The sequence below is a fragment of the Temnothorax curvispinosus genome, unplaced genomic scaffold, assembly GCF_003070985.1.
Source record: "Temnothorax curvispinosus isolate PA1 unplaced genomic scaffold, ASM307098v1 QBEX01010211.1, whole genome shotgun sequence".
Classification (NCBI taxonomy): domain Eukaryota; kingdom Metazoa; phylum Arthropoda; class Insecta; order Hymenoptera; family Formicidae; genus Temnothorax; species Temnothorax curvispinosus.
In genome coordinates this window covers 70721-85277 of record NW_020219991.1, presented here as the reverse complement: position 1 = coordinate 85277, position 14557 = coordinate 70721, and the positions used below count along the sequence as shown (strand labels likewise).

General features: G+C 37.7%; 2 protein-coding genes across 8 annotated transcripts in view; one reads left to right on the top strand and one right to left on the bottom strand.

Annotated features, from left to right (window-relative positions):
* The window catches only part of LOC112459901 (filamin-A), a 49232-nt gene that overhangs the window by 6881 nt on the left and 27794 nt on the right, over positions 1-14557 (bottom strand). For 5 of the 7 annotated variants that reach the window (XM_025024264.1, XM_025024266.1, XM_025024265.1 and 2 more), the window contains 3 exons: positions 7744-7969; positions 908-1048; positions 103-405 (listed from right to left, as the gene is read on the bottom strand). In XM_025024264.1, the coding sequence (XP_024880032.1) occupies positions 103-405; positions 908-1048; positions 7744-7969 (670 nt within the window). Of the gene's footprint in view, positions 1-102; positions 406-907; positions 1049-1642; positions 1917-2451; positions 2517-7743; positions 7970-14557 lie in introns of those variants that run through there. The other 2 variants (XM_025024270.1, XM_025024268.1) reach the window with 2 other exon arrangements.
* LOC112459907 lies at positions 2983-5271 on the top strand. The gene is made up of 2 exons (XM_025024277.1): positions 2983-3030; positions 4693-5271. Exons 1-2 carry the CDS (start codon positions 3022-3024, stop codon positions 5041-5043), a joined length of 360 nt encoding a protein of 119 aa, XP_024880045.1. The 5' UTR covers positions 2983-3021; the 3' UTR covers positions 5044-5271.

Sequence of the window (14557 nt, the reverse complement as noted above, 5' to 3'; positions counted from 1 at the left end):
AACACAATAATTTTTTATCTGACAGCCTGATCCCACAATTTGGTATTGATAAAACATACTTCGGAATAAATCGCAATGCCAAAATAATCCTGATGCACTCACCCGTGATTTTGGCGACAAAAGGACTGCCCTTGATATGCTTGTCACCAAACTTAACGGTAATCTTGTATTCTCCGGGCGCGGTGGGTAGGTAGGACACCGACACCGTGCCATCCTTGTTGTCGTGGCAGCTTATTTCGGCCTTGCTGGGCCCTTCGACCGCCAGCGAGAGACCACCCGCGCCGGCGCCTTTCGTTGAGATAGTGAAGTTTCCAGGTTCGCCGCAAACGCCGTAGACCAAACCTGGCCCATACGCTGTTACGTATCCACTCGCCAAGGAATCGACATGGAATTTAAAGGGAGACCCTAGCAACAAAATCGTATATTAATATAAAACACAGAATACTTTTTACGTAGATAATTGTATAGTTTTATTGTAAAAATTTTATATTTATATAATTACTCGCGGAATTATAATTTCAAACCAAGTATCGATGTATATATAACATGCACGAGTTATTATAATAATAAATACTGTATTAAAAAATATTTTTTCTATTTGAGAGAGAGAGAGAGGGAGAGACAAGGTAATTGGGAAATATTATACTTAATGATGGTCGCGTGAAGTAAATTAATTTGTCAGACGAAGAAATTTATTATTAGCACAAATTGGCGCTCGCGAGATCCATTACACGGGGAATGAAATTTCATATAGCCTCTGTGTTTCAGGATCGTACGGATCGTACACGCGCATCGTACATTAGCGCGGTTTATTCTTAGATGCTATGTGAATCTTCGTATGATCGATCGCGCCTCTCACGGATTGCGTAATCGCCGTTAATTTGCAAGATGAATGGATTTAACTTACCCTGGACGTGTTCGCCGTTGAATTTCACATAAATCTCATGGAGGCCCTCCTCCCTCGGCTCGTACTTGATGGATACCGTGCCATCGTGATTGTCCTCGATAACCGGCTTGTCCACGTTTCCGCTAGGCATCTTCACTTCGGCTGAAAACGAGTAGAGTGGCGTTCATCAGGCACGCCCCCAAGGACATCCGCGCGACATAGTTCCCTCGAGTGCGCCGCGATTGGTTGGCACTGGCGTATAAAATTGTAGCTTTCGCACCCAAACAAGATTTCATATCAAAAATAACTGCTTAACGTTTGTGTTTGTCATGCTCACCGTTTTCATATTCAAAGATACACATAAATAATATTCCTCAGAAATAGAAAGTCATATTTCTTGCCTCTCTCTCTAACATGTCCCTAATAATTAGGTTGAATCCGGTTGGTATTTACACTTTAAAACGTATGTCTAAAAAATTTGCAAAATCTTAAAATAAGATAAAAATAATAAGCTGAAATATTTTTCGGTCAGAGATGCGTATTAGAAAAAAGTTGCGTAACGGAACGTTGTGCAGATTTTTCACTAACAATAAGTATTTAATTTTTAATAAGTGTTCACAAATTCGTGGTAGACAATACAAATTAATTTTTCAGTTTATACAATTACGAAATCTGATGAATTATAAACTGTTTCAAATATCGCTTGCCGTTTGAAATTAGTTGAGGATGAATTGAAAGGTCTCTTAAAGGCAAAACCTTTTTTCGTGTCGACGTAGAAGATACTCTGGAAGATGAGCGGCGCGAAATCGAGTCCAGGTCCTAGAACCTCCTGCTGGACCGCGCTTTTAGCGTAGCAGACCGGTCCGCGCTCGGCGTGATTGTGTTCGCTGACGAACACGCTCTTCAACCAAGCTCTATAGAAGGTCGATACCTCCTGCCACGTGGCTGGTATTTCCGTTAGCTCCTCGCCCCAAATCATCTCCAACGAGTACACTTCAAGATCTCCGTCGACGTTGACGCACTTGACAAACTATTATCGTGACTTGCGATCGTAGGATCGCACCGATTCTATTCCGAGTTCACCGCAAAGATTCAGATATTCAGAATAATCGCGATTTGTCAAACGAGAGAAAAAATTATATATTTATATTGCCAGGAGAATTAATAACATTTTTTATTTCTGTGATTATTAGCGAGACATTCATTTTGCGCGGGGTAGCTTATTTTAATTAAAAACGGTTTTACTTTTTTTATTTCTCCTCGCAGACAGACCCTATCTTTATCTTACGCAGAGAGAATCAAGTTTAAAAAAAAATCTTACATCACTTCTAAATATCGGCTGAGATGATTCGATATAAGTGAAAGAATACGTGCGGAAAGGCGACACCCCGGGGATAAGATATCCCCCGAATAGATTGACGTTGATAAATCTTCTCCGAGTATCGGAACGCCCACGCTAAAAAAAAATTCGAGAATCTCCGGGTTCCGCGGGGTAACCGACTTAAGGGGAGACCGACTGACCCACCCACCGACCCACCCACTAACGGACACACCGACTGACTGACCGAAACGGTAACAATGTCTCCCGGCGTTCTCCAGGTGATCTCGTTCGCGAGGTCTCCAGCCTGATGGCGCCTGTCAGTCGACCTCACGTAGGCGCATCTCCGGCACGACTGGCGATCGTGGTGGTTGCACAAGCACCAAAGTCGGTCGGCGGCGAGGACGATGAGCTGGCCGTCGATCTGGCTGGGTGATTTTTTTTCCAGCGTTAGCTACCGTGTCGCCTGCCACCGCTGCCACGTTTGCCAGTCTGCCTCGTCTATCAGACATCCTCGTCCCTCTCTTTCTCTCTCTCTTCAACGATCTCTCTCTCTCTCTCTCTCTCTCTTTCTCTCTCTGATTTCGTCTCTCTTTACGAAGAGGTCTATCCCTTCTATCGGCCGCGCCACACGAGGATCACACGTACGCAGGAATATTACCAACAGCGACGAACACACACGTATCCGTGCACGCATACACAATTGGGATAAACCTATGGAAGTATACGCACGCGCTAATCCGAGAGGATTCCACGGCTGGGTGGGAGGAAGCGGATGGTCGACGTCGCGGCGCCTGCACCTGGTGCGCGAAAATTTATGACACAGGTATATCGATGTGTGAAGATGCATTTTATATGCATGCATATATATAACGTTGCGCGCCATGCATGTGTGGTAAAGCGCAGTTCGCCGAATCGTGGATGGATCGGTTACATAGGCTGGGTTACGTGATGGGATCAACGCTGGACGAGGTCCGCGCTGATCGGGGTAAATTGGGAACGCGACGACGACGCGACCATCATTAAGCGCGGTGCATGTGATGACGTTATTGCCAGGTGCTCGGCATATTGCTTTTGATTGCTAAAGAAGAAGGATCGAGGTTGTCTTTGGAACGTGATACTTCTCGTGACGAGGACCAAATTAATAAACTACTATTATTATAACCCGACGAGAAACGTCTTACTCTTGAAAATGTCTTCTCTCTTCAAGTCAAAGTTTTTGAGAAATTTGGCAAATATATTTTTCAATGCATCACGAGAATAAGAAAAGATTTCTTTAACTCGTTAGAAAATTAGCAGTTACACTTTATATCTCGTTTTAACCCTTTGTTGCGCAAATTTTTCTGTTGAACATATTTTGTTAAATTTTCGTATTATGTGGGTTTTTGGGGATTTACAATCCTAATTGCAAATCTGAAATCAAAATTTATTAAATTAAAATGGCGGATTTAATATGGCAGCCAAATTGAAAGAAAATTAACTTTGGCTTATTTACGTATAAAATTTTTTATATACGCAAGAGTTTTTTAGGCTTCGGATTTACAATAAAAATTTGCAAGTGTCAAATTCCGATTGTAATAAAATTTTATTTTAGAAGTGATAGATAAATTTAGATCAAAAAATAATTACACTACCGCTCAAAAATTTATATGTTATTCATGTACACATACAAATCTAAGGAACATAACGATATCAAATGTTACATAAACCAATTATGAAATATGTAAAACCATAGAAGAATTGCGAAGAAATAGGTATTCCCATATAGGGACACAAAGGGTGCAACAAAGGGTTAACAATGCAATAATAATATAATGACCTATTTTTGGTTCAAATAAACTTGAAGTAAAAAAGGAAAAAGTCGTAAAAAAATATTCTGTAAAGCATTCTTAAAATAATTTTGCATATCTTCCCCCGATTCTTTTGCATTCTTTCGTTCTCATCTCTTTACGGGGGGTTACGTAAATTGTTATCACATGGAAGAATCCTATTCTGATCCAACAAAATTATTTTCAGATCTGTATCTAGCGAAATTTTTGGATACTTCAGCAAAACCGTTCTTTCCGCGTAGAATTCTCAAGATAGACAAGACGGCACAATTTTGGCGCGTAACATCCTGGCTACGCTTCCGTGATCGCTGTTTCATTTACTATGAAGAAAGTCATCAAGCCAGCGAATCGGTTTCGCGCGCGTCGCGGCATTTAACACGCGCCACAGCCGTTATGATGAAGAGAAGCGGGTGTCGGCCGGGGTTTGACTAATTGCGAACAACAAGCGTGATACGTTGAAACGTCTACCGTGCACAACATTATTCGCGCGCGTGCATCGTCGCGCGTCAAAAGTTGCCGGAGCTACCAGCGTAATCCGCCAGAAAATCACTGATCTGATTCAAAGTGATCTTTCATTCGAATGACTTCCGCGTCCCTACTTCCCGTATCCCTGAACTCGGGTAATATTAACGTCACGAAATAAAAGTAACATTATTTAGCTAGCTGGAAGCGGAAGAATGTTTGCACGAGATTGCAGCGGGCTTCCAGCAATGCAACAAGATGCTGATCTCTTGGCAAGTGGTGCGAACCACCGTCCGGAATCGAATCGCGCCACGGGTTCGTCGACCGGAAAATCGCTCCAGTTGATCTTCGCATGCCGGCGCATGAGGGAACCTGGACCGGTGGATGATGAAGAAGCAGACCGTGGATGTGGAAGGGATCGGGGTCTTTTTCTGGACCCCGCGCTATCGTCCTCCTCGGCCGCTCGGAGAATCTCGAGGCTCGGCTTTGGACCAACCGCAACAGCGCGACTACGGTGTATCCGGAGTCACTTAATCACCCAATATTAATATCGCGGACAGTGCGTCGCGTTTACCCGACATATATATACATCGTCCTTCCACGCCGGCTTGTCCAGGCTCGCCATATTTTTGGCAAGAAGGTATAGTGGATAAAGCGCGAATACGACGAATCCGTCATGTCTGTCATTTGACGCTTTCTGAACGCGCATTGGTCAACCGCGAAACATTACGTATAATTGAATCGCATTTACGCGTCGTCGCACGTTTATTTATCAAAGTAAGGGCCAAAGCACATAACATGGCGTAGCGATATACGACGGTCGTAGACCCCGACCTGACAGATCAGGATACGCCAAAGCTTGTGCGTTACTTACGTCCACGACTACGACTGTCATATGTGCTTTGGCCCTAAGTTCGTCCATCAAGATAGGAGACTCTTTCGTTTATCTTATAACGTTGCTCAGTAACAGAAGCTTACCGTTGTTCCCTATTCCTTTGACGTTTAGCTATTTACTTAGCCAAGAAATTTATTTTACATATTAGAGAATATTTATTTAATTAAATACTATTAGCTCTTATTAATTAATTTATTAATGATTAATTAAAGTCCAATTAATAATTAGTATTTTTTTCGAAATAATTCTCTATATATTTTTATTTATCTAATAACGACAATTAGAGCATATTACGCTGAAGTTCTTAATTTAATTTTCGAAGTGTTAAACGAGACAGCATTGCCGATCATTAATCAACTCAATTCATCAACTCATCAAGTACAGCAAGTACGAGTAGTTAAATGCGGCATCGGTGCGCACGCATGATTAATGACGGATATATCCTTCGTCGTAATGTTAAGTATAAAGCGTTTAGGAATAATATATATATCCATTAATTGCCGCAAAAAGGAAGGAGAGGGGGAAGAAAGTTTCATCTCCATACGAAAATTTAAGAGCGCGTAAATCCGGTGTAGTAAACGCGCCGAATCCGTCTCTATGCGAGAATTCGGCAGAAGAATTCGCATCGTAAGGTCTCTCGACAGAGCAACGTGGCACGTTGCGCAGTAAAGTTCAAGATTTATTTCCGCGCGGCGAATGGGTTCCAGCCGAGATGTGTGTTTAACTATTGCTAGTTAAACTAATAATAGAAAATAGACTAAATAAACTAACTGCTGTGAAATAGTATATTGTGCACCAAGGGGCAAAAGTAGCGTTTTTCAGACGAGTATGAAGTTTGCCGCCCGAGCCGAAGGCTCGAGCGGCAAATCACACGAGTCTGAAAAAGCTTTCGACTCGAAATGCACACGATATTTTTCACAATACCTTTACGGAAAGTTTTCCATGCCTTGAGAGAGGCGAGTGACCAAATTCACGCCAAGGCTTATTTTCTTCCCTAGGGAGAAAAGTAAGCCCTGGCGTGAAATTGGCCACTTTCGCCCCTCTCTACAGGCATGGAAAGTCGAACTTTCCGTGGAGGTGTTGTAAAAATATTATTTATACAGTTCGATCAACATTGGAAACTAGTTTGTTGTTCTATGTGCAATCAGTCGTATATTTAAAAGGACATCTTTCAGATAACTCGATTCTTCAAAAGGCAATTTTGGAGCGCGTTAAAAGATACTCATTTTTGAAAAATTATCAATAAAAAATTTTTAATCTTCTTAATCGGTTAGAAATAATAGAAATCATAATGAAATTTCTTCTCAGAATTTCCTCGCATAATTATAAATGTTGACTAAGCAGAAAAGGGAATATCAAAAAGAATACGCGATCTGGGCACGTATTATGGAACTTTTCGGAATGAATTCCGATCGGAATTATTCCGTTTTCCCTAGAAAAGACAATAGAAATCTAAGAAATAACTGAACAATTCCGATCGGAATCCATTCCGAAAAGTTTCATAATACGTGCCCGTACTGTTTCAATGAATAAGAGAATCGCGCGTCATTCAAAGTAGTGCAAGCTAATAATAAATCAGACAGTCTTGCAAATTCTGTCTCTCATCGATTGACAGCATTTTAACTAGGTTTGATTAATTAAAAAAATGTGTACTCTTACTGTAGTCATGTTCTTAAATAATATTCATAACCTTTAGGCGCAGTAGTATGAGGCAATGTTAAATCATACAGCGCGTTACGTTATTTTTTCCTAGGGCCTGAGCAGAATGGCTGACTTGTAATTTTAAGACACTATTTTATGCTTTAAATCTTTGTTTTTAGCAATGCACAATAACTGCCTTGTGTCTCAAGTCTTACAAATGTTGACACTTCGTACACTCGTTTAAGATTCGAGGCATAAGACTGCAGTATTGTGCGTTAAGGCCTGAGCAGAATGGCTGACTTAAACGAGTGTACGAAGCGTCAACATTTGTAAGACTTGAGACACAGGGCAGTTATTGTCCGTTGCTAAAAACAAAGATTTAAAGTATAAAACATTGTCTTAAAATTATAAGTTAGCCATTCTGCTCAGACTCTTACTGTGCATTGAAATTAGATTTACAAAATAATCTCCGTTTTCATGTGTGAGTGAAAAAAACATTACTAATACTTCGCACTTATGCTCTTATAAGAGAAAGCAATTTTTATATTTCTCGGTGTCCAACCAATCGTAGTGCGTGTATTCAAAACTTATATCATTATAGCAACTAGTACCTTTTAAACAAATTTTGAAATAATGAGTAAAGCAACGTTTGAAAAATATAGACGAAGATTTTGAGAATTCTCGAAATACCAGCGAAAGATATGTTACTTACAAGTAACTGTGCCACCGCTCGCGAGAGGTAGTGGGATGGAGTTCAATCGGATAACGTTGAAATTCTTTTTCGATAGCTCCTGCTGGCTGCTACGCTTTGTGGTGACGGTGGAGCTCTCCTGTAGGGTTGTGCTGCGCTGCTCGACAACGTGCTGATTTTGCCTCTGCTGTGTTTTGCGAGCCCGTTGAGTTTTGTGCGTGCTATGTTCCCGATACTCCTCGGATGCCTGGAAATTGTCGTTGAAATTGAAAAACCAGTTAACAACACTTTATTATAGACTACAGATATACTGCAAAGTGTGTTATTTTTACACGTATAAATGTTTAAAAATGACACATTGGAAGATCGAACTTCTACTAACATGATAAGAAAAACAAACATCGCGACGACGATCGTCAATAAACAGCAACTAGCTCAAAATGTTATCTGGTAAACTCGATATATTGGTGGCGATCGTGGCGCAGAAAGATGTGCGCTGGTCTAACGAGCCGAAGATCCGAGTTCAAATCCGACCAAAAATTGTCGGTTTTTATTTGATCGCCACCTCTCGGAAGGGTTAATGGCAACCCACTGAGAGTGTATCTCTAAGAAACCAGAAGGAAGGCCTCGGATTTAATAAAGGCCGAACTTCGTTCCATGGCTCGATCTTGAGCTGTAGTTAGCCGTTGAAGAAGAAGAGAAATTCGATTAATTTCTCGAAAAAAGAAGAAGGTAACTTCTCTATGACTAAATAATGACTAAAAAATTGAGTCAATCTGACAATGTTTAGAGAAACGTGATTACAAAATTAAACTGAATAGAATAGTCATGTACCATTTCGCAAAATTCGCAATAGTTGTTGATGAGCGAATGAGCGCACACTGCAAATCCAAGTGTGTTATTTTTGCACGCATAAACGTTTAAAATGACACATTTGACTGAAGTTTTTTTTTACATATTTCTTGCGTATTAAAATACGTCATTTAACACGTTCATTCGTATTAAATTACAAGTTAATACATTTAATCGTATATTAAATGACGTGATTTAAAACGGAAATAAATGTGTACGAAAAGGTTCAGCTGAAATAACACACTTGGACTTGCAGTGTAATTATAAACTTTTGAAGAAACAATTTACTGTACAATAATTGACATTAAATGCACTCCAAGTACGTGAACGATTGCGTCGAAATAAAATATATCAGATCGAGGTTTGCCTCTTATTTTTATTTCTGCTTATAAAAATGCAGATTCAGAGATTGTGATTGTTAATAAAAATAAGTTTACGACGTGATGACGTGTCTCTAGCGACAATGGATCGCGATACCGCATGATCGATAAGATATTTCGGTGCTGGAACAACGCCAAGCATTAGAAAAAGCATTTTTTTTGCTTTTTTTAACGGCTAATAAAATTCTTGCGAAATCTTCGCAGGAAAGAAGAGTGCAGGAATTTTCGAAATCAGGAGATGGTGTGCGTTACATCTCATTACGATAAAATCTACGTATTTCGATGCTGGTCGCAAGCCAAAGTGCGATGCGTGTAAAGAATTTATTATGTAACCGCGTTAGAATTATTGCAAAATTCGAATCATCACGGAAAGCCTGCATCTATAATGAATTTGCATTAAAATAATTTGCGATTACTTATATTCTACTGTATAATATAAACCACAGGTTACATTGTAAGTTCGAGTTTAGCAATATTTAAATCATGCCTTATTAGTTAAAATAATTTAGTTATAAAATAAAGCAATACTTAAATACCAATATAGCTTTGCAGAAAATAGTTATTATAAAAATCATATATGTTTGCTTAGCCTGTAAACACATGCTATAGGAAGGATCTCTTTATACTGTGTGTAATGGATTTAAAACTATATTAATAATTTCATCTATCAAGTAAAAAAAAAAATAAAAAATTGAAAAAAAAAACTTTTTTTTTCCTAAAGAGGTATGTAAATAATATAGTATTTTATGTACAATATCGGAATTGTTTAATATCTTTTCGCAATATTTTGCAGAAACAAATTTTATATATTCTTCTCAGTTAAAGATATGAAAAGGCTCGTCCAGGAGAATCGAATACCTCAAAATGCCACTGTCAATTAAGAGGTATGAAATATTATGCAAAGCCTGTTGATCATCGAGACGCAATATTGCAGCTAAAACCAAAATTAGCTTTCAGGGAAATACTAAACGCTACATAAATAGTCGGCTTTCATGGTGCAAAATGCGAGACGACGATATCAAAGCAATATCACTATAAAATTTCCTTTTCCTGATTCCTACAAGAGAATATATCAGATAATCTGTTTTTAACAAAGAATTTATTACAAATGTTTCTGTATAAGTTTATTAAGTATATATATAAAGATGGGAGATTATTCATTACATATAATAAAATTTTTTACATGTCTCAGTGGTCGAATTGGTAAAGATCCCGTCACGGATTGGAGGGAGGTCCAGGTTCGAATCCTGGCTAGGGTGATATTTTTCGCAATAAATTCTTGACAGTAATTTAAAGATTGCTTATTAGCATAAAAAAGTTAAATCAATTATCGATTTAAGTTATACGTTAAATTTATTTATTACTTGAATAACTATGTTTTAAGACCGACAAATAATCAGCTTTGAGTGGAAAAAGTATATAAATTCACACAAATATTATTAGACTACAATGAAACAGCCCGACAGAAGATGGCATATCTCTATTTACTTATCAAAATTTTTTAATTATAGATCCTACTAAGAAGATGCTAATATTCCATAGAAAATCATTTTTATCATCTTGGATCAGGTATCACACATTGACATACATTGCCGGCCAAAAGTTTGAGACCACTATAAAATATAAAAATATTCCAATTAAGTACTACTTAAAAAAATAGATTTTTTTATTTAAGAGTTAATACGCATTATATTTAGCATAGCTGTGATTAACATAGTATTGTTTAATTTCAAGAAAATGAACTAAATACAATCTGAACTAAAGCTTTTTCTCCAGAACTGAGCTATGGACTATTTTAGAAGATTTTTTTGATGAAAGAGTTTTTCGCCAAAAAAAATAAATATACTTTTAGCTGGATTAGGTACTTAAATTAGTAAAACAGTAATTAAATGTAAAGGTGCTTACTTTGTCGAAGAAAGTGTCTAATAGTCGTTTCATTTTATAAAAAATATTTTTATAGAATTTTAAAACATTTTATATTTTTCATTATAAAACAACAAATAAAATAATAAAAATATGTTAAATTACAGTGCCTAAGTGTGATTTCATATAGTAGAAATTTTCAATTAATGGTCTCGAACTTTTAGCCGATAGTTTCTCATTTTTATTTTTTTTAAATACTGTGTACGATAAATTGCAAAGAAAATTAAATATAACTTGTCGAAAGAGTGCGAGAACTCATGGAATGAGATTATATGTATATTCTATCAATTACTTCGCTCAAATCCGTGTTATTCCTTAGTCATTCGGTTATCGCGATCACTCGTATCACTCACTCAGTCCGCAAACGAACGTGACCATCGCAAGATCGGCGTCATATTCTAAGTCTCCCGGAGGTCCGCGGGCCTTTCCTCTCCTTTTACGAAGGGTTGATTAACTAGTTGCGAATTCGTGTACCTGACCTGGCTATCACGCTTCGGCTTTACCGATTTACGAGGAAACGCCCAGCTACGTCGGTGGCCGACACGAAACTCGCGAGTCTCTGTGGTATCCAACCAGTAATTCCGGGCACAATGCTAAATTTCATGTACTATAATTATAGATACCCAGCCCCCACTCGTACACATTACAAAAGAATAAAGAATACAAAGCACAATATGGACGCGATTGCGCGACAGTTAATCTATAAGTGACAATTCGTGAGTTATTGAGGACGTCACCGATACATATAATCGGAAATTCGATCCTCAATGTAACACAGGATAATGAACTTTAAGCGATGGAATTCAATATAATTAAAATACATATAGCAAATAAAATGTAATAAATAATTCCTTAAAGTTTGGAATTAAATTATCAACAATTTAAATACATATTTAAATTTAAATATGTTTACAGTAAATAAGTATCTATACCAGTAAATAACAATCTATGAAATCACCGAAACAGACAATATAGTCTGCAATATTTTAAGTACATCGTACAAAGTCGCGAAATCTTAGATCCGCGATCGTAATGTATATCCAGAACAACAGTAAATTTGGATAAATCCCAAATATAATGTCAGGTTTTACAACTAATTCACCTATATTAAACTGACATCAAAGTAAGAGATTCACGGTTTCCTTATTAGTGCCCTACGAAGCGTCTGTAATTATTTATGCAGCTTTCGCATGAACACTTGAATGCGTATTTTTTCATACATATTAAAAAAATAGCAGAATAAATATTAAATAATCGCGGATATTCACGCTGCATATAAGAAAATCTTTTGATTCCCCTATTGCTTTTGTGTGCGAGAATCAACTTTTTGACAGAACTAACAAACTTGCTATCACGAAAAGGTATGAAAGATTTCCATTTATAAATAATTTAAAAATGCAAAAATTTTTACAATTATTTCAGAATTATTATTCGGTTTAAAGGTGAAAAGAATTCGATTCTGCGAGAAAGCGATAAAATAATGGCGAACGGCGTCGGTCGTCAAGAGGAATGTGTCGCACAAAGTCACCGTTGTGAATCGTGGCACGGGGTTTAATTTAACTCACGGTATTAATTCACTCCCCCGTCCCCCGACGGCCACCCACTCCGTTTCTGCTTATAAATTTGGGGAAGCTTAACTCGCACTCGAAATAGTTTAGGAGCTCTCGGCGGAGGATGGACGCCGGCATCGAGATGCGTATTAGATTTCAAAACGGATCGTAGCTTTAATACGGAGAATATAATTAATGTTTCAAGAATTGAGAGAGATATATCTCTTACCAGATGTCATCTTATTAGACAATAGATCGCCATGCACGTCGTGCACTTCTGGATATTATTTATGCGCGGCAGTCACGAAGAATTATGACGCGTGACGCGACCTGTCATTATACGCGCAATGCAAATTTCTCTCTTGATCCCCTCTCTTTTTGAATTGGCTTTACAGAATTGCAAGTTTTTGGTCTAGAATTAAAGTACGCACAAAAATCTACATCGCGTTGTACGATTTCATATCGGAAACAAAAAAAAATTAAAAATTTTACTAATTTGGGCACATACAACTGTCATCTGACGACAATAACAAAATTACTGCAGTTTATATATATATAATGACACCAAGGCGACGTAGGGACAACATGTAGGAACAATATCGTGTAAATAAAACTAAGATTCAACGTCTAGAAAAAAAGATTCCGTAAAATGAAGTTTTATTAAGCAAAAGCACATTTAGGTTGACAGGATAAGCAGTATTGCGTGTAGCGAGAGATGGCGCAGCAATCGAACAAAGACAGATGCCTCTGGTTAGACAAGGACAGACATAGATATATAACATAGAAAACAGGATTAGAAATGTTGACATTACCGACGTCGAGGAAGTTCGGCCTTCGCTATAGGATCCCCTTAAGTGGTTGTCTTAAAATATTTCCATCAATTCAGTGAATTGTAAGGTGATCAAATTTATTTTGTTTTCTTCATTTTTAAATATTTACTAAAATATTTACTAAATCCGAAAAGATAGATAAATGAAATATCAACATAAAAGAGAAGAGTAAAGATATTATTAAAACTATTATTATATAATATAAAGTGTAATAATTAGCAAATCTATTTTATCACTTGTGACTTCTCAGATTATTTTTTTTTTTTTATTGAATAGTCGAATGTATTAAGCTGCACGTAATAAGGGTGTAAAATTGAATAGCACAAGCACTTCATTCAGTTCACACGCCAAAGAAAGAAAACCGCGCATCTCGAGACAATGATATTTCTCAAGCATTAAAGTTTAGTGAGTTACTTGAGCAGGTGTCACAAAATGCCATGGCGACCGCACGAATATCCGAGCATTTATATCTCCGACTTACATCGCGTTCCATAACTCATCGCGTTTCTCTTCGCGTCGTGTTAAATCAGATTTCGAAGCAAAACAAACTGACGATGAGACAAATTTGACAAAAAAAAATAAAAAAGATAGAAAAAAATACATTTGTCTACAGTCTTTACTTATTGTTTAAAAGAGGGATGTCTAGCCATATTAGTCTTTTTCTACTGACAAAGAAAGCCATCCGACTTAAGTAGACAGTAGACTTAAGTAGACTTAAGTAGACAGACGAACAATGTCTGACCATACATGTTTATTTATATTAATGCATATCTTATCGTATTACATACTGAAAATATGTAATAAGTGAAAAGATTTATAAACTAATATTTAATTATATTTTTATTTCCTATGAAAGAGAAGATTGAACGATCCAATAATGCAGAACAAATGTACCACTGATCATATTATTATATTAATTCATTCTATATTACAAAATGTTCATATATTTCGAAAGAAAGGAAATAACTTCCGATGTTTACAGAATTAGAGTAGGTAGTTTGGCCAGCATCAAACATCACATGTGGATTAATAAAGGTTCTTCGTGTGGTTCTTCGCTTTTAGCAGGTTAATGGCGGTCCAACATTTGCGATCGGAGGCACTCTGAACCACTTGATGACGGCAGCACTCACACGCGTGCGCATAGATACACATGCACACACACGCACACACATACACACAGCTGGTCTGTGCCACGTAAAGTGGGGAGGGATGTAACAGGCAGAGAAGATTTAGCGAGAGATAAAGATGTATGCGTGTGTGTGTGTGTGTGTGTGTGTGTGTGTGTGTGTGTGTGTGTGTG